The 23,182-nt window shown below is 53.0% G+C and overlaps 1 protein-coding gene across 3 annotated transcripts in view; it reads left to right on the top strand.

Moving 5' to 3' along the window:
* DAPK1 (death associated protein kinase 1) overlaps positions 1-22,587 on the top strand; it is a 168,086-nt gene extending 145,499 nt beyond the window's left edge. For all 3 annotated transcript variants that reach the window (XM_058672823.1, XM_004581115.2, XM_058672824.1), the window contains exons 19-26: positions 2,875-2,952; positions 7,099-7,321; positions 9,051-9,239; positions 13,211-13,408; positions 15,159-15,297; positions 17,256-17,376; positions 19,129-19,317; positions 21,261-22,587. In XM_058672823.1, coding sequence (XP_058528806.1) covers positions 2,875-2,952; positions 7,099-7,321; positions 9,051-9,239; positions 13,211-13,408; positions 15,159-15,297; positions 17,256-17,376; positions 19,129-19,317; positions 21,261-22,493 — 2,370 coding nt within the window. In that variant the 3' untranslated portion in view covers positions 22,494-22,587. The remainder of the gene's footprint in view (positions 1-2,874; positions 2,953-7,098; positions 7,322-9,050; positions 9,240-13,210; positions 13,409-15,158; positions 15,298-17,255; positions 17,377-19,128; positions 19,318-21,260) is intronic.
* Positions 22,588-23,182: the final 595 nt, after the last annotated feature.

Below are 23,182 nucleotides of genomic sequence, written 5' to 3'. Positions count from 1 at the left end.
AGGAACACAGCTATTTGAGGCAGCACCTGCCACCCCCGGGATGAGTCCTGGCAGGCAGTGGGAAGCAGAGCTGAAGCATGAACCCAGACCCTGTGATGTGAGCCACGCCCTCTCTGCGCACTTGTTTTCAGTGTGGCTTCTTCAGTTCCCCTCATTCCCCGTTCCACCTTGGTTCACTTTCTGTGCCACACCAGGAGCAAAAGTGCATCCACTAGTAAGAGGGGGCGTGTGCTGCTGGGGCCCTGGGGAAATGGTAGCATACAAGTCGTTTCTGACCCAGCAGCGGATCCACTTCGGAGACTTGCATGGGCCAGTGCTGAGCCTCCAGCTGACAGCTTTGTCACTGCGGACGCTCCGAGGGGCTCACATGCCCCGGCAAAACCCCTCAGGGCGCTGAGTCTGGCAGCACAATCTTATTTCTTACAGATCATTGGGGACCTAGCAAGCGTGGCTCTTAGACCAAACCCAGCCACCAGCTGTTTGTGAGGTTGTGCTGGGTCAGAGGCCGGCCCGTCCCTGTTTGCCTCTTGCTGGTTGGGTGCTGCGGGGAGAAGCAGGCAGCAGAGCCCTCTCCAGGCAGTGTGCGCAGGCCTTGCGCCCGCACGCACCTTCCCGGCCGCTCTCCTGTGGTCCCAGTGCCGGTTGCTCCCCTGGGTGAATGGGTCTGTTCTGGGTGATATGAGTCCCACTCCGGCTTTCCCCGCAGGCATGCTTCTCAACAGTGGTCTGATTGGCATTCCTCCTCCCCCCAGGACCCCTGCCTACCCACTGCTAACACACACATACCACAAAAGGTCCTGGCTGCTGCGCCATCCTCAAACAGAGCCCGGCCATCGCCTGACACGTACCAGTGAGACTGTTATAGGAAGCGTCCGTGCGTTTTAAATATATATTTGTTTGTTTTTATTTGAAAGGCTTATTTTACAGAGAGAGGAGAGCTAAAGGAGTCTTCCATCCTCTGGTTCGCTTCTCAAATGGCCACGATGGCCAGAGCTGAGCTGACCCAAAACTGTGAATGAAAAGCATGTTTTAGGTCTCCCATGTGGGTGCAGTCTCAAAGGCTCGAGTCCAGGCCATAAGCAGGGAGCTGGATCAGAAATGCAGCAGTCGGGACACAAACCAGTGCCCATATGGGATGCCAGCACTGCAGGGTGGAGGATTAGCCTGCCATTGCACTGGGCTTGTGGGTGGCATGTTAAAAAAACAAACAAACAAAAAAAACCTTTTTGAAAGGCAGGGTTACAGAGTAGAGACAAGGACAGAAAGAGATCTTCCTTGTGCTCATTCACTTTTCAATGGCAAGGCCAAAGAAAGGAGCCAGGAGCTCCTTCTGAGTCTCCCTCATGGACATAGGAGCCCAAGCGCTTGAACCATCTTCCAGCGCTTTCCCAGGCCATTAGCAACGACGTGGATCAGAAGTGGACCAGCCAGGACTTACACCAGCACCAATGTGAGATGCTGGCAGCTCAGCCTGAGGCTTAACACCACACCACCAGGCCCTTGGGCAAACATTTGTAAGAGCCAAAAAGTGTTTTTTATTTTTGTTGGAAAGGCAGATAGAGAGAAGGAGGTACAGGGAGAAAGATCTTCCATCCATTGGTTCGCTCCCCAAATGGCAACAGTGGCTGGAGCTGAGCTGATCCAAAGCAAGGAGCTTCTTCCAGGTCTCCCACATGGGTGTAGGGTCCCAAGCTTTGGGCTGTCCTCTACTATTTTCCTAGGCCACAAGCAGGGACATATATGGAAAGTGGGGCAGCCAGGTTATGAACCAGCACCCATATGTGATCCTGGCACATACAAGGTGAGGATTTAGCCACTAGGCTATTGTGCTGGACCCCAGAGAAATATTTTTGTCCTAAATGTTGAACCACATTGATCTAGTGGCAGTGCAGGCTCCAGTCACCCCCAGCAGGTGTGTGGCCTCCAACTTCCATGGGGTCCCTGTGAGCCTATGTTCCCTTCATGCTTCTTCATACGTCACCTCCTCACATCACCTCTCAGGGCAGCTTCTGGCCTGTATGGCTGCTCCCCTTCACTTTCATTGTCCATGTACTAAGCACATGCTCCCTGCCAGGCACCACTAAGAGCAGGAAATAGGATGGTGCTGTTCCCCAAATGGCTGCAACACCCAGGACTGGGCCACGTCAAAGCCAGGAGCCTGGAATGTCTTCTGGGTCTTCCACTTGGGTGCAGGGACCTAAGCCCTTGGGCCAACCACATGCCACTGTAGAGTCATGCCTGGGAGGCAGGAGCTGTCCCTGAGCCTGGGCCACTGAGTAACAGGTGCTTTGGGGATGACTGGAGGCTCAGATGGGGAGCTCAGAGGAGTGACCTTCACGGTGAGACTTCATGGCAGTGCTCAGCTGGGCAGTAGCTGGTGATGCCTCACATAACCGCATGGGAGAGCTGCAGGGGGCTCCTGACTGCAGCCTGGCCCCGCCCTGGCTATTTCAGCCTTTTGGAAAGTGAACCAGTGAGTGGAAGATCTCTCTCTGTATATTTCTTTCAAATAAGTTCCAAATGCCCTCATTTAATGACAGCATGTAAGAGCCAGACTTGTCCATGTGAGGAGGGTGAGAGGTTAGCTCATGGCGACAAGAAGTTAGCATGCACAGGCACTGTCGGTGACTCACCTGTTGGGCAAGAAGAGTTCTCTCCTCTCTGTAGCATCCACATCCACACACCAGGGAGGCTGCTGAGTTTGGGGAGAGCAGTCCCTGGGGTGCCTCCCTGCTTCCTGAATGACCAGGGGCATCTCAGGGCTCTGCTTGTGACACCTGCCACACTTGTTTCAGCTTAGGACCATTAGAATTGTCCTGCAGGGCACATAGCTTTCTCCTGCAGAGAAAATCAGTTCTGCTTTCTCCCCGACAGGACGGGAAGACGGCAGAAGATCTGGCGAGATCGGAGCAGCACGCACATGTGGCAGGCCTCCTCTCAAGACTGCGAAAGGTGGGCTTCCAGGAGGAACTCTCCACTGATTTTAATGTTTAAAATTCTGACTCCTTTTTCCCGCCTGTGAACTTGAGCACGGACAGAACAAAGCGGGTGGGAGAAGAACGGCAGCCACCCCACTGTGTTTTGCACAGCGGTCGGTGTCGCAGCGGAAGTGCCCACTGGGTTCCTTCTGGATTTGGATGTGGGGATCACGGGGTTCCTTGGCACTTGCAGAGCCCAGCCTCTCCTCTCTGTAGCATCCACACCCAGAAAGCGGAGGAGAGCTGAGAAGCCCGAGTCGGCTTCTTCCTTCCCAGTATATTGAGTAGCAACACCTCACTTAAACTCCATCTCACCAAACAGCATGGTTCCAAGGTTTACAGAAATGTCATTGAAAGTAAGCAAAGGCAATTCAGACCATGTCACTGCTCTGTGGATCCAGAGACTTCAAAATAATCCTAATAACTACAGTTTAAAATTAGCTGGACATCTGTGTTATGCATAAACATGTTCACACTATTTTTATTTATAGTACTGCTAGTAAAAATCAGAAACATCACATGACCAACAGTACTTTCTACTCACGGGTGATTTAACTACAGAATACGGTAGTTGTGGGCCTTTCTAAATATTATTGAGCATGATTTAGTGGCGGGAATTTAATGCTTAGGGGTGTCCCCGTCATTAAGTATACAAGACAACATGCAGAACAGGGTCCCTACCTGGTTAAAATGCATGGAGAAAAATGTTGGCCAGGGCTTATTTTGTTATTGTTGTTGTTAAGACGTATTTATTTATTTTTATTGGAAAGTCAGATGCACAGAGAGGAGGAGAGACAGAGGAAGATCATCCTTCTAATGATTCGTTCCCCAAGCGGCCAAAACAGCCAGAGCTAAGCCAGTCCGAAGCCAGGAGTCAGGAACCTCTTCTGGGTCTCCCACATGGGTGCAGGGTCCCAAGGCTTTGGGCCGTCCTTAACTGCTTTCCCAGGCCACAAGCAGGGAGATATATGGGAAGCGGATCCCCCAGGGAATGAACCAGCATCCAAATGGGATCCTGGCACGTTCAAGGCAAGGACTTCAGCAGCTAGGCTATCGTGCCGGGTCCTGGCCAGGGCTTTTCGTTGTTTTTATTTTTCTGTTGGAAGTCATTAACATTTTCTGCTTTTAAAAATTCTGCATTTTCCTATATTTCCTATAAATCATGTCAAATTTCCAACAGCCAGATTTTCTAGAAATAAAAAAGGTAGCCGAGTTGGTCCGAGTGCCTGTTGGAAGGTGGGGTCCTCAGTGTACTCTGGGTAGACAGGTACACCTGTATGCAGGTGCTGTCAGGCTGAAAATGTAAAAACAGAGGATGTCTGGCCTGTCCCGGGCCCTGGGAGCTTGAATTCTTGTGGTTGTCCCATGGTTCAGGCACACACTGGGAGAGTTTTGTTCCTTGTACAGGTCACACAGAGAGACCCAGCTGACCCAATGCGTGTGCAGGTGGAGACCCTCGCCAGGGACCTGCTGGCGGGAGATGGCAAAGGTGATGCTGTGTCATGCCCTTGTGCCTAGATGCTGTCACCTGGCCAAGATGGCACGGGTCAGATGGTGCCTGGCACTGAGACCTCCCAGGCCCTGGAGGGACTCAGTCTCCTCTTTGTTGTCAAATGGCGGGGAGAGAGACAATCTGGAAGAACTTTGCCGGAGTAATTCTCGTGTTCACATGGGAATCGGGGAAACTGATTGTGCTTTTATGAATGAGAGTCTGAAGCAGATGAAGGGACGCTCATAACAAGGCTCATAGTCATGATTGGCAGTTAATAAAAACTTCCGTATGAGGCTTCCTGGTGAGTTTTTCTTTGAAGCAGTGAATCCAGCCAGCCAGACACTTCCCTGCCCGTCTGCAGCCCGTGGGGCTGGCTGGGTGGGGCAGCAGGGGCCATGGTTCTGGACACAGTGTCGTAGGTTCCTTGCCAGCCTGTGCAGCAAAGGGGGCTGCTTGACTTCATCTCTGCAGTGAGACCCACCCGTGGTGCAGTGACCTCGGGGCTCTGCTCTGTCCAGAGGCTCCATGGGCACAGGCTGCTCACCGCTAGGTCTCTGCCGTAGCCTACTAGCAGGAAAAAACACCTTATGAAGGGGAGGAGAAGGGCCTCCTCACCTAGTGCATGAACGGGCTTGGGCAGGTGTCCCTGGGATTCTGAAATCCCACAGGGAAGGAACTTAACCTCAGCCACAGCACCCGGAGCCGGAGGAGCCAAAGGCTGCTTGACTAGAAGCTGTGGAAGTCACCCCTTGCATCAGCAGCCACCACCTGGTCTTTGACGCATGCGCCAAGAACGCATTGGGAAAAGGATAGTTTTTTTCAGTAAACTACGCTGAGGAAATTGGGCATGCATGCACAAAAGAGTGAACCTGGACCTGTCTCTTTCACCGCGTATCAAAACATTTCAAAATGGATTAGAGATGTGGGAATGGGCAAGGATTTTTTTTTAAAGATTTATTTATTTTTATTACAAAGTCAGATATACAGAGAGGAGGAGAGACAGAGGAAGATCTTCCATCTGATGATTCACTCCCCAAGTGAGCCGCAACAGCCAGTGCTGCGCTAATCCAAAGCCAGGATCCAGGAACTTCCTCCAGGTCTCCCACACGGGTGCAGGGTCCTAATGCTCTGGGCTCCTCAACTGCTTTCCCAAGACACAAGCAGGGAGCTGGATGGGAAGTGGAGCTGCCGGGACTAGAACCAGTGCCCATATGGGATCCTGGCGCGTTCAAGGCAAGAACCTTAACCATGACGCTATTGCACCAGGCCTAAGGATGTTTTGACTAAGACTCCAAAAGTAGAGGAAACAAAAGCAAAATAGACCCACGAGATTTCATCCAACTGAAAGCCTCCCTGACAGTGAGGGAAACAGCAGGGTGAAGAGCTAGCTGACAGAATGGTAGACGACGGCTTGCAAATTCAGTATCTGATTGGTCGCTGACAGCCACACTCTATGAGGAAGTGACACAGTGCCACCGGAACACAGAATTATAAAATGGATAAGCGAGCGGAGCAGACATTCCACAGAGGAGGACACGCACATGCCAGCAGGTGTGGGAAGCCAAGCACAGCACTGCTCATCATCAGGGCGTGCCGATGAAGACACGGTGAGCTGCCACTCATTCTGTAAGCGTGGCTACGCACTGTGGATGGGGGATGCAAATTAGCCTAGCCACTGCAGAAGGCTCTGCGGGGGCGGGGGGGGGGGGGCTCCAGAAACGAAAGGCAGAGCTTCCTGATCTCCAGCTGTCCAAAGGAAATGAAATCTGCCGGAGAGAGGTGGGCCCTCCCATGGTTGCTGCAGCCCTGGGTCATCGTGACCCAGAAACAGAAAGAAGCCAAGTGGCCGTCCACCGATGGAAATGTGGCCCGTGTCCTGGGCTGGGGAGCCTGTTTTTTCTGCCAAGGACCATTTGAAGATTTAAAACAAAATTCATGGACCATACAACATGATCACCATATCTACTTCCAATCCAGCTTCCTGCTGATGTGCCTGGAAAAGCAGAAGGCTGGCCCGAGAGCCGAAGGCCTGCACCCACTGAGACCCAGATGAAGCTCCCGGCTTTGGCCTGACTGAGCAGCCACCTGGGAGGTGAACCACCACACGGAAGATTCTCTGTCTCTTCCTTTCACTCTGTAACTCTGCCTTTCAAATAAATGAAATATTTAAAAACTTAACCTGCTGTAGATTGATTGAATTTTGAATTCGGCTTGCTGATGCCTTGGTAGAGCCAGATGAAATTATTTCACGAGCCCAAAGTCTGGCCATTCCCCACGCTAACACAGTGGAATTACTACTACCAAGCTATAACAAGGAATGAAGTCCTCTCATTTGTAACAGCGTGAGATTGTATCTGAGGCTGCCGGAAGCTGGGGCAGGTTGAGGCCAGGCAAGGGAGCAAGTCTCTGCTTGCTGGTGGAAGTTGGCTTTGCAGGGCAGGGCTGGAAGTGCTCTGGAACCACGCTGCAGTGATGGTTTATGACATGGGAATGCACTGAAGGGCTGTGGCTTGTAGGCTCTGAAATGATGACCTTGGTGTCAGTTGCAGCCCTGGGCAGGGGTGTGACCCTGCATTGTGCCCTGGCCCTCCCCAACCCTGACTGATGAACTTGTCTCTTCCCACACAGGACACGCACCGCGGGCTTTTCGTCCAGCAGCTGCGGCCCACACAGAACCTGCAGCCCAGGATCAAGCTGAAGCTCTTCGGCCACTCAGGGGCTGGGAAGACCACACTCGTGGAGTCTCTCAAGTGTGGGCTGCTCCGAAGCTTCTTCCGAAGGCGCCGGCCCAGGCTGTCCTCCACCAACTCTGTCCGCTTCCCACCCTCACCCCTAGCCAGCAAGCCGGCAGGTAGGAGCCCCAGGCCAGCTGTCTCCCACAGGAGGGATTATTTCCCTCTGTGTCTTGGCCTGCGTCTGAGCAGATCCCAGACTGTCCCCCATAGCGCCAGAAGGGCCTCACCGACTCAGTCACCAACACGGTTCTGTTGCATTAAGGGTGTGAGTGCCAGCTTGTCCTTGGCCAAGCCCAGCACAGAGCAGAGACCGGCCGTGGGAGGGACCTCCCATCTGCTGCACCCTGGATCACTGTGTGTGCACCCAGTCGCAGGATACCCAAGCCGCACCCCGGGGTTCCATCAGTGGTGACCCTATTCAGCCCTCCCAGTCAGGAAACCCCTTCTGTGGGCAGGGACAGGCTCTGCAGTCTTGGCATCTTGGGAGTCTTGTCTTCCTGAGACCGCTGAAGAAGGAGGGAGTTTGTTTTGAAAAACAGCAAAGACCTTTGAAGCGTTTCCTAAGCCATGTCTGTCTAGCAGCTGTCTGAGTCAGCCTCAGCGGGCTTGTCCATGAGCTGGCCCAGGCATCCTGGCTGTCGCTGGTGTGGAAATGGGCGATCTACAGTTTCCGTCACGACTTTTAAATGTCACCTTGTCCAGGTGAAATGGTCATTTGTGTGCCACCTTGCAGTGTGTGTCACTGTCAGCAGTACCACAGGATGTGTTTCAGCTCCTGAACCCGTCCCGATGCGCCATCATTGACCAAATCCTAACGGAGCACCTGCTGCGGGCCGGGAGCTGAGTCACACCCTTGGAGCAGACAGGTGGCTGTGCCTGCGCCAGGGCTGCAGGCCGGGGCAGGCACCAAGCAGTTAGGATAGTGAGGAAGCTGCTTTTGCCCACACACTCACAAGCTCCACCTGGACTCTTAGCAGCTGCTCGGCACTGACTTTTTTTACAACTAAAATACAGCAAGTTGAACATGAAATTCTCCTTGTCCTCACCATAAATGGAAAACTGGCACTGCTACCATAGGTCATAAACACAGTGAGATTCCAATCCCAGTGTGCGCGCTGCCCACCTCCTCTCTCAAAGGGAAGATGAGCCCAGGGCACATGCTTGCTGAGGTCTTCGTGCCATAAACAGTGGTGGCTACAGCTGTTGCAGAACTTCCATGTATATTTGTCTTAAAGGAGCCACTTTCTTGCTTTGGGCTCCAGTGTGGCTGAATCCATATTGTTAGGGCTTAAATCACTTTGTACCCACTCTCAAGTCAGCTGCTATCTGCAAGTGGTGCTGAGCTGTTTCCCTGTCCGGCCACTGGTGGCAGATACACCCAGGGGGCTTCAACCCCTAGTGAGAGTCAAGGTAGCATGGAGACAACAGCGAAGCCCCTGTGGACAAGGAACAAACATGGACAAGGGACATGGACAATGAACACTCCCCGGGGCAAGGAGTGGAGAATTGCTGAGGAAGGTAGCACTCCTGGGAAAAGCCATTCAGCCAGAGCTGGGGTCGGAGAGGCCGAAGGAAGGAAGGGACAAGGAGAGCAATGTGCCTGCCCTTCCCTCTTCCCACCCACCCACCCCGGTGCCTCCCACGGGCTTCCCCCAGAGCAGGAACCAAGGGCAAGCAAGGCCGCAGCCCAGCGGCCCAGGGACAATACAAGGGTGGCCTGAGCCGAAAGCCATGCAGAGCTTGTCCAAACAGCACCCTGGAGGGCAGGACCAGCTCCAACTGGGCTTAACTGGGGTGGGAGAGGTGGCTCTGCCCAGCCTCACCCCCTTCCTTTCTGGCCCTCAGTGTCTGTGAGCATCAACAACCTGTACCCAGGCTGTGAGAACGTGAGCGTGAGGAGCCGCAGCATGATGTTTGAGCCGGGCCTCACCAAGGGCGTGCTGGAGGTGTTCGTGGCGCCCACCCACCACCCGCACTGCTCGGCTGATGACCAGTCCACCAAGGCCATTGACATCCAGAACGCCTATCTGAATGGTATGTGCCAGCCTTCCCACCCCCCAACCCCCTGCCCACAGGAGAGACCTAAGCTTGCCCAGCACCCTCTTTCCCACCGTAGAGATGCCAGTCATTTCCCAGAGGGAGCTTGTGCCTTGGGGTGCCCATCACACCCACAAGGAAATGCAGCCCCATGCTGACTAACCAGGATGAAGCGTAGCTGGCTGGCACCCCTACAGAGTAAAATAAAATCAACCCTAGGGTGTCCTCAGCACCTAGGGGGGCACCTGGCAGCCAGGTGAGGTGCCTAGGAAAGGGCTGCTTTTGTGAAACTAGGCCTGAAGACAGAGCAGTCGCTGGTAGTGTGTGTGGCCGGTGGGAGGGTAGGCGTGTTATCGATCCATCCCAAGGCCCAGCTCCGACACTACTGCAGACAAGGCTGGCTCCTGCAGGTCCAAAGTTTTCAGCATGTTCCAAGGCCAGGGCACTGCTCCCCAGGAAAGGTGGACTTTATCCAGGAAGCCCAGGTGTCTTCCCTACTGGTCTGCAGACTGCTGGCCCCTCCTTAATAAGAAGCAGTTAGAGCCATGCCAACATATGAACTTGAAATTAAGTACCTATATTCCAACCTCAGAACCACTTCTTGCTAGGTGTGTGGTGTACTTTCTTTTCCTCTTTTTTTTTAAAGATGTTTTTGCTAGAAAGGCAGAGTTACAGAGAGAGGAAAGACAAAGAGAAAGAGGTCTTCTATCCATTGACTCACTCCTCAGATAGCTGCAGTTAGCCCAGGGTGGGCCAGTCCAAAGCCAAAGCCAAGAGCTTCTTCTGAGTCTCCCACATGGATGCAGAGGCCCAGGGAATTGGGTCATCCTCTGCTACTCTCCCAGGCCATTAGCAGGCAACTGGGTGGGAAGTGTAGCAGCTGGGCCTTAAAACAGTGCTTACCGGGATGCTGGCTTCTCAGGGGCAGCTTTGGCCTCTATGCCACAATGCCAGCCCCTACCATTCTTAATATGTCCGTAGGGACCCAGCAGAAGCCCTTGGGACAGACCAGACGGGAATAAAGTATATTCCTATGATACAGTGGCAGGAACAGAAAACAGGAATTCTCAGTTCATGACCAGACTGAACCAAGTTGGGCACACACTGTGTCTCAAGCCCAAGTCTGGCGTGGTGTGCACCCTGCGTGGGCATTGGTCTCTAGCGCCTCGGCAGCCCTGCCCTTGTGACTTTGTTGTGTAGCCCAGATGCACATGGCTAAAGTGACCTGCTCCTTGTGCCTCCGGTGCAGCTCCAACGAGATCAGGATGGTGAATCTGTGGTGGCTGCCCCATGGCAAGCCCTTGCCGGGCCCTCACATCATGCCCTCACAGTGATGCCGTGAGGGTGTTGTAGGCGAGGCAGGATGAAAGGGCCTGGGATAGGCAGCCATCACCATCATCTTCACGGGGCCCTTGAATGCCCTACAGAAGACAGTCCTTCCAACTGATAGTACAAGTTGTGGATGGCCACGGGCATGAGCATGGCTCCAAGGTCTTCCAGCCCCACATGCTGCTGAATCCCTTCCCCAGCATGGCTTGATGAATTCCGGGTGATGCAGACGCCGCTGCCCCGGGGGACCCATTGACCCCAGTGAGTTCAGCCAAAGTCCATGCCTGAGTTGCCATTCAAAGCCGAGTGAGCAGAGCTGGCCCTGGCAGCACCAAGAGCAGGGCTGTGCCCGGAGCACACCTCTGACCCTGACACTCAGCGGGCCTCTTTCTGTGCTTCAGGCTTACAGACTGGTGATCGCTGTGCCCTAAGCTGAGGCCCATTGCTCTCCCAGAGCAGCCCTTGGTTGCAGGACCAATGACTGCCCGCACGCACCAAGGGGAGGCCATAGAGTGATTGTGTCCAGACCACCCTGGCCAAGATGGCAGTGTAGGGCTGGGGTCACCCAGCTCCAGATGTTGAAGGAACTGCTGGCTAGAACATCATCAGCCGGAACTGGCATCATGACATAGCATATTCATCTGCCACTTGTGTTGCCAGCATCCCACAAGGGAGCACTGGTTCAAGCCCCGGCTGCTCTGCTTCTGATCCAGCGCTCTGTTGTTGTGCTGGGAAAACAGCAGGGGTTGGATCCCTACCACCCATCCATCTGGATGGAGCTCTGGCCCTTGGCTTTGGCTTGGCCTGACCCTGGCCATTGCAGCCATTTGGGACAATAAACTTGCAGATGGATAGACTGCCTCCTCCTGCCCCTCATCACTCTGCCGTGTAAGTGAAGGGCAAAAACTTCTCACTGGCTGCACCATATCCAGCCCTGGACCCTTCCCAGCCTAAAAGACCCCGCCTCCTCACGGACTGGCACGTGCTCCCATGAGTGAAGCAGCTCAGCCCGTGTGTGCGGCCGGCTCACTTCACCCAGGGCGCAGGTCCCCCGCTCACTCATGTGGAAGGAACATTCAGACTGCTCAGATGGGCCTCCCGCTCCATTTTATAGGGACATTCCCACTCACCACCTGCCTGCTGCATAGAATGCATGCTGGCTGCAGACTTCTAATGTCCATTCTCCCAGTTGTTCCTCTCCACAACATGGGGACATAGTGGGCAGTTCGGCCCCCGATCTGTAGATAAAGGTAGGATAAGACATTTGTATCTAAGATGGTAAATGTGGGGCGCACAGGCCTGTTGTGTTGTGTGACATGGTGGATCCTTTCCCCAAAGCAAGACTCAAGGTTTTATCTGCAAGTTTCTTTTCTTTCTTTTTTCTTTTTTTTTTTTTAAGATTTATTTTATTTTTATTGGAAAGGCAGATTTACAGAGAGATGAAGAGAAAAATCCATCCGCTGGTTCACTCCCCAAGTGGCCGCAGTGGCCAGAGCTGAGCCAATCAAAACCAGGAGCCAGGAGCTTCTTTCGGATTTCGTATGTAGATACAGAGTCCCGAGGCCTCGGGTCATCTTCCACTGTTTTCCTAGGTCTTAAGCAGGGAGCTGGATAGGAAGTGGAGTAGCCAGGACATAAACTGGCACCCATATGGGATCCTAGCACTTGCAAGCTGAGGATTTAGCCTCTAGGCTGCCATGCGGATCCCTTATTTGCCAGTTTCTTTGTTTTGTTTTGTTTGTTTAAGATTTATTTATTTTTTTTGGAAAGTCAGATATACAGAGAGGAGGAGAGACAGAATATCTTCTGTCTGATGATTCACTCCCCAAGTGGCCTCAACAGTCAGAGCTGAGCCCATCTGAAGCCAGGAGCTCTTCCAGGTCTCCCACGCGGGTGCAGGGTCCCAAAGCTTTGGGCCGTCCTCGACTGCTTTCCCATGCCACAAGCAGGGAGCTGAATGGGAAGAGGGGCTGCTGAGATTAGAACCGGTGCCCATATGGGATCCCAGCGCATGCAAGGGGAGAAATTTAGCCACTAGGCTGTCACACTGGACCCAATCTGCCAGTTTCTAAGGATGATAAGAAAAGAGACTGAATGTGCCTGTGCACTCGCCATCACGGTATAAGTAGATGTGACATTGATACAGAGGCATAAGAATAAAGGTATTGGGAGACCTTGGCTTCATAGGTGAAGCCTCCAGCTATAGTGCCAGCATCACATATTTGCACCAACTTGCATTTCAGCTGCCCCATTTCTGATCTACCTCCCTGTTTATGGCCTGGGAAACAGGGACAGCCTGCAGTTTTGGACCCCCGCACCTGTGTAGGAGATCTAGAACAAGCTTCTGGCTTCAGATTGGTTCAGCTCCAGTCATTGCAGGCATTTGGGGAGTTAATCAGCAGATGGAAGACTTCTCTCTCCTCTATGTAAAATCTGCATTTCGAGTGAAAATAAGCTTTAAAAGAAGAATAAAGGTGCTGATGGAGAGAAGCAGGCTTGGGTATGCGTGATGTAGATGTAGGGAAAGGCTATGGCGCAGACACGGCTCTCCCAGCTCGGACCTCTCAGGTGAGGGCTGTGGGGAGGCTTTGGGGTGGCCGCTGGCTGTGGGAGCTTCCTTTGCTTCCATCCTCCTGCAGGCGTCGGGGACTTCAGCGTGTGGGAGTTCTCTGGGAACCCCGTGTACTTCTGCTGCTACGACTACTTTGCTGCGAACGACCCCACGTCCATCCACATCGTGGTTTTCAGTCTGGAGGAGCCCTATGAGATCCAGCTCAACCAAGTCATTTTCTGGCTCAGCTTCCTAAAGTCTCTGGTGCCAGTGGAGGAGCCCATCGGTAAGCGGGGCTGCCAGGGTTGGGAGAGCACACACCCTGGCACATACCCTCAGACTTTGGCTGAGCAGAACTGGTCTCTTCCTGCCGCATCTGGCTGTACAGCCCAACCCTGGACCCCTCAAGCTCCTCCTACAGCCCAGCCACAGGCCCCCTCAGGCCCACCCTGCAGCTCAGCCCCAGATCCCCACAGGCCCCCTTGGGCCCACCCTGCAGCCCAGCGATGGGACCCCCTTACAGCTCCCTTCCCTTCTCCATGCTGACTGCAGGTGGCTTCCCAGCCCTGCTACCTGTGGTGACCTACAGGGAGTATCTGTTTTTGGTCACATGACACTGTCTCAGATGCCCAGTTCTGAAAGTTCCTTGAGAACTCTCTGCCACTTTGCCTGCACTGTAGAGCAATGGCCATCGCCGTGGCGGGCACAGCCTCTGCCTTTCCCCATGACCCCCTTTAACCTGCAGGGTCTGAGTGAAAGCCCAAGTGGACAGATGGCAGAATCCTCACTTAATTCTAGCGGACAGAATAACCTTGCGGAAACTCATTCTGTTCTCTGTGTAAGCAAGACATGCGGCATGGATCCGGCATTGGGCACAGTGGGTTAAACCAGAGCCTACAATGTGGCCATCCCACCTCAGCACAGGGGCACATCCTGGCTGTTCCACTCCTGATCCAGCTCCCTGCTAATGTGCCTGAGAAGGCAGTGGAAGATAGCCCAGGTGCTTGGGCTCCTGCACCCACGTGGAAGATCCTGAGGGAATTCTGAGCTTTTGGCTTAAGGCCTGGCCCAGCCCTGGCTGTTGCAACCATTTCAGTAGTGAACCAGGAAATGGAAGGTATGTCTCTATCTCTCCGCATAACGTACCCACATCAATTTGCCTTCCAAATAAATATATATTTATTTTGTATGGAAAGGCAGATTTTACAGAAAGGAGAGAAAGAGAGAAAGATCTTCTATGCACTGGTTCGCTCCCCAAACAGCCACAAGGGCAGTAGCTGAACCAGTTCAAAGCCAGGAGCGAGGAACTTCTTTGGGGTCTCACAAGTGGGTACTAGTCCTAAGGACTTAGATCATCCTCTACTACTTTCCCAGGCCATAAACAGCTGGATAGGAAGTAGAGCAGCAGGGACACGAACCAGTGCCCATATGGGATCCCCGCACAGGCAAGGGGAGGATGAGCCATAGCGCCAGGCCTAAATAAATAAATCTCTAAAGTGGCCAGGGAGAGACATCCTTCCCTGCTGACGGCCATTTTCCACAGCCACTTGACATCTGTTCTGTAGAAAGCTCTCTGATGATGGGCCTGTTGCTTCTCTGGGCACTGCCAGCTTCTCTGCCCTGCTCCTTCTCAGTGCTGGCAGGAGCAGCTGGCAGCCTCTCTGAGCCATCTCCACAGAGATGCTGCATCCTGGGGGCTCCCTTTATTCTCATCCAGGATTCCTCCATTGTCAGAGGTTGGATCCCTGCCCTCCTCCCTGGAGGAAGCTCGAGAAGATGCCTTCTGTTGCTACTTTTACTGCACTCCCGAGCAAGCCTCCTCACGGCCCAGGAATGAACCCATCCAGCTGTTGCCTGGGCCTGGGTCAGGGTCCATGCACAGGCCACAGGCCATAGCAAGCATGGGTCCTGTGGATAGACTGAACCTCCACCAGGAGAGCCAGCAAGGCATGAGGCTCCCATGCCTCTCATCTGGGCAGGGCTGTCAGCCAGGCAGGGGGAGCTGTCCGCTGACATGGTTCCGTTTCTGCCCCTAGCCTTTGGCGGCAAGCTGAAGAACCCGCTGCGCGTCATCCTGGTGGCCACGCATGCTGACATCATGAATGTCCCTCGGCCAGCAGGAGGCGAGTTTGGATATGACAAAGACACATCATTGCTCAAAGAGATCAGAAACAGGTGAGGGGTGGCTGCTGGTTCTTCCTACCCCCAGGAAGGAAAATTAATATTCTCACATACCGTATCAGAGCGCTTGAGTTCAAGTTCCAGCTCCAGCTCCTGTTTCAGCTTTTCCTGCTGAAGTGCACACTGGGAGGCTGTGGTGATGGCCCAAGTAGGGAATCCCTGTCATGCACAGGAGAAGCTTTGGCTGCCTCCAGGAATTAATTGTTATGAGCCTTTGGGAAACAAGCCAGATAAATTTTTAAAAAACAATAACAACACCTGTGTGTGTGTGTATATATAGCCTGTGAGCCAGAGAGGGAAATGAAAGGCATGCCTCCCTTGGTTGGTGCTTCGTCATGTTTTGCTTTGCTTGTAACAGTGAGAAGCACAAATAAGAATAGTAGCAAGGCAGACAGCACCGATCCCTTAGTGGTCCCTTAGCAATCCCTTAATGACCCCTTAGCAATCCCCTGGTGATCCCCTAGTGATTCCTTAGTGATCTCATGGCAATCCCCTGGTGATCCCCTAGCGATCCTTTAGTGTGATCCCTTAGCAATCCCATGGCGATCCCCTAGCGATCCTTTAGTGTGATCCCTTAGCAGTCGCATGGTGATTCCCTAAGTGACCCCTAGCAATCCCCTAACGATTCCTTAGCGATCTCATAGCAGTCCCCTGGCGATCCCCTAACAATCCCCTGGAGATTCCCTAGTGATTTGTTAGTGATCCTTTGGCGATCTCCTAGTTATACCCTAACGATCCTTTAGTATGATTCCTTAGCAATCCCCTAGTGATCCTTTAGCAATCCCATGGCAATCCCCTAGTGATCCTTTAGCAATCCCATGGCGATCCCCTAGTGATCCCCTAGCGATCTCGTAGTGATGCTCTAGCTCTGGCCTACCATGCTGACACAGCCACTCCATGATGGCTTCCTTGTTTGTTGTAACTCTCGCTTGTGCTGTAATCTTCACTGTCACATTAGCTGGTACTTTCTCACCCTGTACAGTGTACCCCACTAGAGAAGCATGAAGCTGCAGAGGATAGTGAGCAACCCTTCCCACAGGGGGATGGAATGGGATGGACGGAATCGGCGTATGTTTGTGGCAGGTGTTATTGGTGAAACTTTGCTTTTACTTAGAAGGATGTGTGTGTACGGGGCCAGATGTCAGACATGTGTTTTGAACTATTGTGTTCTTAGTCCGTTTCCCATCGCTGTAGCCAGATGCCTGAGTGACTTAGAAGACAAAGCTTTACGTAGCTGATAGTTTTGGAGACGGCAAGTGCAGTGTGCTCAATGCCAGCGAGAGGCTCAATGCCCCTCAGCTGTGTCACATCCAGGCAGAGCTTGGGGTTTGTCCTTCATAACAACTCCCTTAAGAGAATGAACTGGGGTCCCCTGGAACCTACGTGAGTCCCTTCTGAAGGCGGAGTACCCAGTGACCTCAGGTAGCTCCCACTAGGTCCCACTCTTGGCAGGTGCCCCTACCTCCTTCTGACCACTCTAGGGACCAAGCCTCCAACACATGAACCCCTGGGAGGCTCAAACCACATCTAAACCATAGCAGAGTCTGCCAGTTTCCACCTGTAGCTCCCTGCAAGATGCTGATAACTTAATTCTTAGATTGTAGTTGGGAAACACCTGTCTGTTGACTTCCTGGTATAGAGATGGGTCTTCTGCTGATGTTTTCAGACTAGTGGTGTGACTTTGGAATCATACCTCTGGTGTTTTATGGTGAGAGCATTCTGCCTCCTTTGCCCTGTACCAGCAGAGGTTGACACCTGCCCCTGCTGCACCAAGGGAACCTGGAGCCCCCATCGTTAACACTCGGACCCAGAGTGCTGAGGCCACGTCTACCCGCAGCAGGGGGCCCAGAGGGACCGTGACAAGGTCCTACCCTGCCTGCAAGGGCCTCTGCAGGAAATGCTTGACCTCTGCAGGAAATACCTGGTGGGATTGACGTATGCTCTTCCTCTAGGTTCGGAAACGACCTTCAGATTTCAAATAAACTCTTTGTTCTGGATGCTGGGGCTTCTGGCTCTAAGGACATCAAGGTCCTTCGGAATCACCTGCAAGAAATTCGGAGCCAGATCATTTCAGTGAGTCTACCCTGGTGGGAGCCTGGCCCAACCACGGCCAAAGCCATCGCTGAGCTGGGGAGGTGGGCCTCTCTGTGCTGCCTTAGCGTGATTGTCAGGACAGCTTCACCATGGGCTCAGGACATGCTGGCCATGTACCTGGTGTTATCCTATTGCTTTGGGAGGAGACAAGAGGGACAGAGAAACAAGAAGATGGTAAAAAGAGAAGGGCAAAGTACTTCGCATTTTCAGAGTTTGTTTACAAATTAAGTTCTTTGTGCAAATTAGAAAGCAGTTCAGAAGAATGAGTTACTGTGGAGTATTTAGAAAACTCAGGTTGAAAAACCATCACTTAGCAAACTGGTCAAATAATATAAAGTAATAGACTGCTTTCTTGGATGACAGGTGTATGAGTCCGGTTTCAAATGGAAAACAAATAAATAAATGAATGTATTGAATACAAGCTTAGGAAAATGTGTCTTTTAAGCTAATCTAGGATTAATGAAACCTTTTAACCAAGACAGAAAACCAAGAGACATTTTTCAGAGAAAGCCAACTTATTGGACAACATGTACGTTTTGAATGTTTCTTTGGGAAATTTACCCATAAACAGAGTAAAAGGGAGAAAATATCCTTGGAGGAACTTCTCAGTGTATTAGACTGATGAAGGGGTGCTCTCATAGTACTCCGCATGCCTGAGACACACCAGGCCAGAAAAGCCCAGTATGCTTCCTGCTGTTCCTTCTGCAGTGGCGCCACCTGCTGGTCTGTCTCCTGCCAAACCTGCCCCTCCCACACCTGACGCTGGCTCTGGGGCTGCGTCTAGATCCTCAGGAAACTGCTTTCTTCTGGAAAACCTGGTTGTGGCACATCAGATGTCATCTGGGTACACAGCCATTTGTTCACAGGGAGGATGGGCACTGAGAGGGGACAGGCATGTCCCCCAGGCGCTGCATTAGAGCCCCAGCTCACCAGGCAGCTCTGGTTCTGGAAGGCCGCTGGGCTGAGCTGGCTTCCTACCGCCTGTAACCCAGACTTCTTGCCCCTACTTCCAGGGTTAGGCAGCTGGAGCGCCCCCAGGAGGAGGCTTTCACTCCTAGGAGTTTTTGTGTTTGGGAGAAGGAAGGAGAATTTGGCTAATAGAAAAAAACATGCACTGAGCTATTGCAGGGAATGCTTGTGCTCTGGTTGGGAAAGTGCATTGGTTACGTTGGTCTGATAGGCTTATTTAACCCCCTGAAAAGGTAAAAAGCCCATTCCAAGGGTTTAGTTTGAAATCGCATTTCACGCACAGTCCTCATGAATCCCTCTTTCTGGTGAAAGTCCACTACGATGTTGGTGATGATGCTCCTGCTCTTTTCCCCTCTCTCATAAAGTGTCTGCTTTTCGCCACTGAAAGTCACCTCAAAGTGAGGTAGTGAAGTAGCAGGTGAGGGAGAAAGTGAAGGAAGGAGGAGTGAGTCAAGCTTTAGGAGCTGGGCAGCAGGAGCGATTGAGCCCACAATGGGCATCTCTGTGAAGACTCACCTTCATTTAGCATGGTGGGTCAAACTCAGTAGCTTCCAGCCAGATTGAGATGTGACAAACTGATTCTACTTGGAGGCGTACATTTGGCCTCGTGCTTAAGATCCCTGCGTCACGTACCGGAACGCCTGACTCCAACTTCCTTAAGCAGCTGGATTCCTGGCTCCACCTTCAGCTGCCCAGCCGACTTGGTCACTGTGGAGCACCCCCAGCTGCACCCACTTAACTGTGTCACCCTGCATGTTCCAGGGCTGCCCTCCCATGACCCACCTGTGTGAGAAGATCATCTCCACGCTGCCCTCCTGGAGGAAGCTCAACGGGCCCAACCAGCTGATGTCACTGCAGCAGTTTGTGTATGACGTGCAGGACCAGCTGAACCCCCTGGCCAGCGAGGAGGACCTCAGGCGCATTGCCCAGCAGCTGCACAGCACCGGTGAGGTAAGGCTGTCGGGGGGTCCCCGTGCTCCATCTGCAGGAGGGGGCACAGCAGAAAAGACTCAGCAGCCCCTAATGTTTCCAGATGCATGGCCTTTGAACACAACCCCGGGTGCTCGCTCTGAGCGCTCTGCTCTCCTGTTTACCCAAGGAGCTGCTGCTTGATTTTGCTTCTGTTCTCCAGATTCTGCTGACGAAGGGCAGGGAGCCTTGTCATGGGTGCCTGGGTCTCTGCCTACTCTCCTTGTGCTTCCAGGCGCTTCTGCAGCCTTCTCCAGGGACTGAGGGACCAGCTCCAAAGATAGACTCCTTGTCCTCACCCTAGGGTGCTGCCTGGAGATGCCAAGTCAGAGTAGTCATGCTCAGACAGAGAGGTACGCGGGTTAGCAAGCAGAGCCCGCCAGGAATAACCAAAGGCAGGGATTTTTGCTGTCAAGTGTGAGCCAGAGCTGGGGTGTGATTTACACAACTTTATATATACATACTTTATGTATTATATATAAGTATATATATAAATTATTTGAAAATGACACGGACCTAGCACGTTGGCTCAACAGCTGAATCCTCACCTTGCAAGCCAGGCTCCCCTAATGTTGCCAGTTCATCTCCAGACTGCTCTGCTTCCCCTCCAGCTCCCTGCTTTATGGCCTGGGAAAGCAGTAAAGCATGGCCCAAAGCCTTTCAACCCTGCACCCACATGGAAGACCCAGAAAAAGCTCCTGGCTCCTAGCTCCTGATTGGATTAACTCCTGCCATCGCATCCCTTTGGAGAGTAAACCAGCAGATGGAAGGTCTAGCTCTCTGTCTCTCCTTCTCTGTAAATCTCATCTGCCTCTTGGAGAGAGAGAGAGGTGAGAAAACAGAGAAGTCTTTTATCCTCTGATTCACTCTCCTTATGGCTTCAAAACATGGGATACAGCTCACCCTGCTTGCACCACAGTGCTGCCACAAGTCAATCTTTAAACTAACATTGAATCCAGAAACCAGGGACCTTGAAAACCGGAGCCAGAGCAGCGATCTTGTCAGGCTTTAAGACCCCAATTCATTCTTCTCTCCTCACCCTGGGCCATCTGGCGTGATGATCTGCACACTGGTGTCATCACACATCTTGTTTTGAAAATATTCAAGCGTTTGGAGAGGTTACAAGCATGGTGCCTTGAAACCTCCTCAGGTATCAAGGCAGGATAGTTGACTATTTGCATTTTGATCAATTTCCTTGAGAGTCTTCTTTATTCAATTTATTTCCTCACTTACCGTGCAGGTCCTGTGATATGTCACTCCTAAATTATTTGGCCTGTATCTCCTAAGGAGAATCTTTCCACGTAACTCAAAATAGTTGGGAGTCGCATTCTGGCATTCAAGTTGGTATATTATGATACATGAATATACAGTTGTCTTCTATTCAGTTATTTATTTTTGCTAATTCCTTATGTTGACTCTGGTGTAAATTTTCATGTATTTCTCTGAGAGAGAGACACAGAGACAAAGCTCCCACCTGCCAGCTGACTCCCACCATGCTCCCAGTGGCCGGGCCGGGCCAAAGCTGGGAGCCCAGAACACTGTCCGAGTCTCCCGTGTGGATGTGGCAGGGACCCAGCTTGTTGAGTTCTCACTACAGCATCCCTGGGTCTATGTTAGCAAGAAGCTAGAATGGGAAACAGCCAGGAACTGAATCCAGCTGCCTCAAAATGGGATGCAGGCATTTTAACATGTCTCTTACCCCCTAGGCCAAGTGTTTGTTCCACATTGGCATTCATGAGTTCAGTGACGCTGTCTGTCACAGCTCTGTTCTAACACTCTCAAACCCAGTTTAGTTTTCAAAATGTATCCACTTGAGTCGTGTAGGTCATTCTTTGTGCTGGGAGCGGGCCATTCCATGCTGTGATGGGCAGGTGCACTTGGCAGGATTCAGCTCCACACTGACCTGTTGTTGTCCTTACCGGCAGATCAACATCATGCAGAGTGAAACAGTCCAGGATGTCCTGCTCCTGGACCCCCGCTGGCTCTGCACCAACGTCCTGGGGAAGCTGCTGTCGGTGGAGACGCCCCGGGCCCTGCACCACTACCGCGGCCGCTACACCATGGAGGACATCCAGCGCCTGGTGCCCGACAGCGACGTGGAGGAGCTGCTGCAGATCCTGGATGCCATGGACATCTGTGCCCGGGACCTGAGCAGCGGGACCATGGTGGACGTCCCTGCCCTGATCAAGACGGACAGCCTGCAGCGCTCCTGGACGGACGATGAGGATGAGGTGATGGTATATGGCGGTGTGCGCATGGTCCCCGTGGAGCACCTTACGCCCTTCCCGTGTGGCATCTTTCACAAGGTGCAGGTGAACCTGTGCCGCTGGATCCACCAGCAGAGCTCCGAGGGCGACGCAGACATCCGCCTGTGGGTGAGCGGCTGCAGGATCACCCACCGCGGGGCTGAGCTGCTGGTGCTGCTGGTCAACCACGGCCAGGGCATTGAGGTGCAGGTGCGCGGGCTGGAGGCCGAGAAGATCAGATGCTGCCTGCTGCTGGACTCAGTGTGCAGCACCATCGAGAACGTCATGGCCACCACGCTGCCCGGGCTGCTCACCGTCAAGCACTACCTGAGCCCACAGCAGCTGCGGGAGCGCCACGAGCCTGTCATGATCTACCAGCCCAGGGACTTCTTCCGGGCGCAGACCCTGAGGGAGACCTCCCTGACCAACACCATGGGAGGCTACAAGGAGAGCTTCAGCAGCATCACGTGCTTCGGGTGTCACGACGTGTATGCACAGGCCAGCCTCGGCATGGACATTCACGCGTCCGACCTCAACCTGCTGACCCGCAGGAAGCTGAGTCGCCTGCTGGACCCGCCCGACCCCATGGGGAAGGACTGGTGCCTTCTGGCCATGAACCTGGGCCTTCCCGACCTCGTGGCCAAATACAACACCAGTAACGGGGCTCCCAAGGACTTCCTCCCCAGCCCGGTGCACGCCCTGCTGCGCGAGTGGACTTCCTTCCCCGAGAGCACGGTGGGCACGCTCCTGTCCAAGCTGAGGGAGCTGGGCCGCCGGGACGCGGCGGACTTCCTCCTGAAGGCCTCCTCCGTGCTCAGGGTCAACCTCGAAGGCGCCGGCCCTGAGGCCTACGCCTCCAGCTGCAACAGTGGCACGTCGTACAATTCCATTAGCTCCGTGGTGTCCCGGTGAGGGTAGCCTCTGCTTGGGCTCCGTGGGCCACAGAGATGAGGGGGTGAGATGGTGGGTGCAGCCCTTCTCCCTGGGGCAGTGTCCTCTCACTGCCATCCCTGAACCCTATGTCCCCAGGCCACCCTGCCCTCTCTTCATTCCACCCGTTGCCCTGTCACTACCTCCCATCTTCCCTCCTTCCCTGCCACACCTGTCATGGCTGTGACTAGTTTTTCCAACTGAGAGCAGACCACCTCCTTCCCTTTGGCCATTCACAAAGCTTGTTGCCTCCTCTTCCTGTGTGGGCCTGTATCTCTCACCCTCTCACACCTGGCTGCTAACTGTGGTTTTATCAGAACTCCCAACTTTTCAGTGACTGTTTTGTTTTGTTTTGTTTTCTTTTTTTTGGCTACTAGGTGGATGGTCCCTTCGACAAAAGTGAAACACACATGGATCCAGAATGCGTGTTTTTTTAGCCTCCTCTCAGCTTATCTGTTTTGTGTTAGTAGGAGACTCCCCTACACAGAATCCCACTGTAGGATCTATAAACAGACAGTTTGTGAGTGCCTTTTGCAGAGGAGGGTGTTTGAGATGACGCTACCTCTCTGTTCCCTGCTGTCTGCCGCTCACCGCCACAGGTGCTGCACCCTGTGTCCTTGGTCAAGTCTGTTGCTGTTGCGATGTTGTCACATCTCCCCCCTCCCACCCTT

Source organism: Ochotona princeps, chromosome 14 (assembly GCF_030435755.1).
Source record: "Ochotona princeps isolate mOchPri1 chromosome 14, mOchPri1.hap1, whole genome shotgun sequence".
In the NCBI taxonomy this organism is placed as follows: Eukaryota; Metazoa; Chordata; class Mammalia; order Lagomorpha; family Ochotonidae; genus Ochotona; species Ochotona princeps.
The sequence above is the reverse complement of the archived record's forward strand: the minus strand, read 5'-3'. Positions and strand labels throughout refer to the sequence as shown.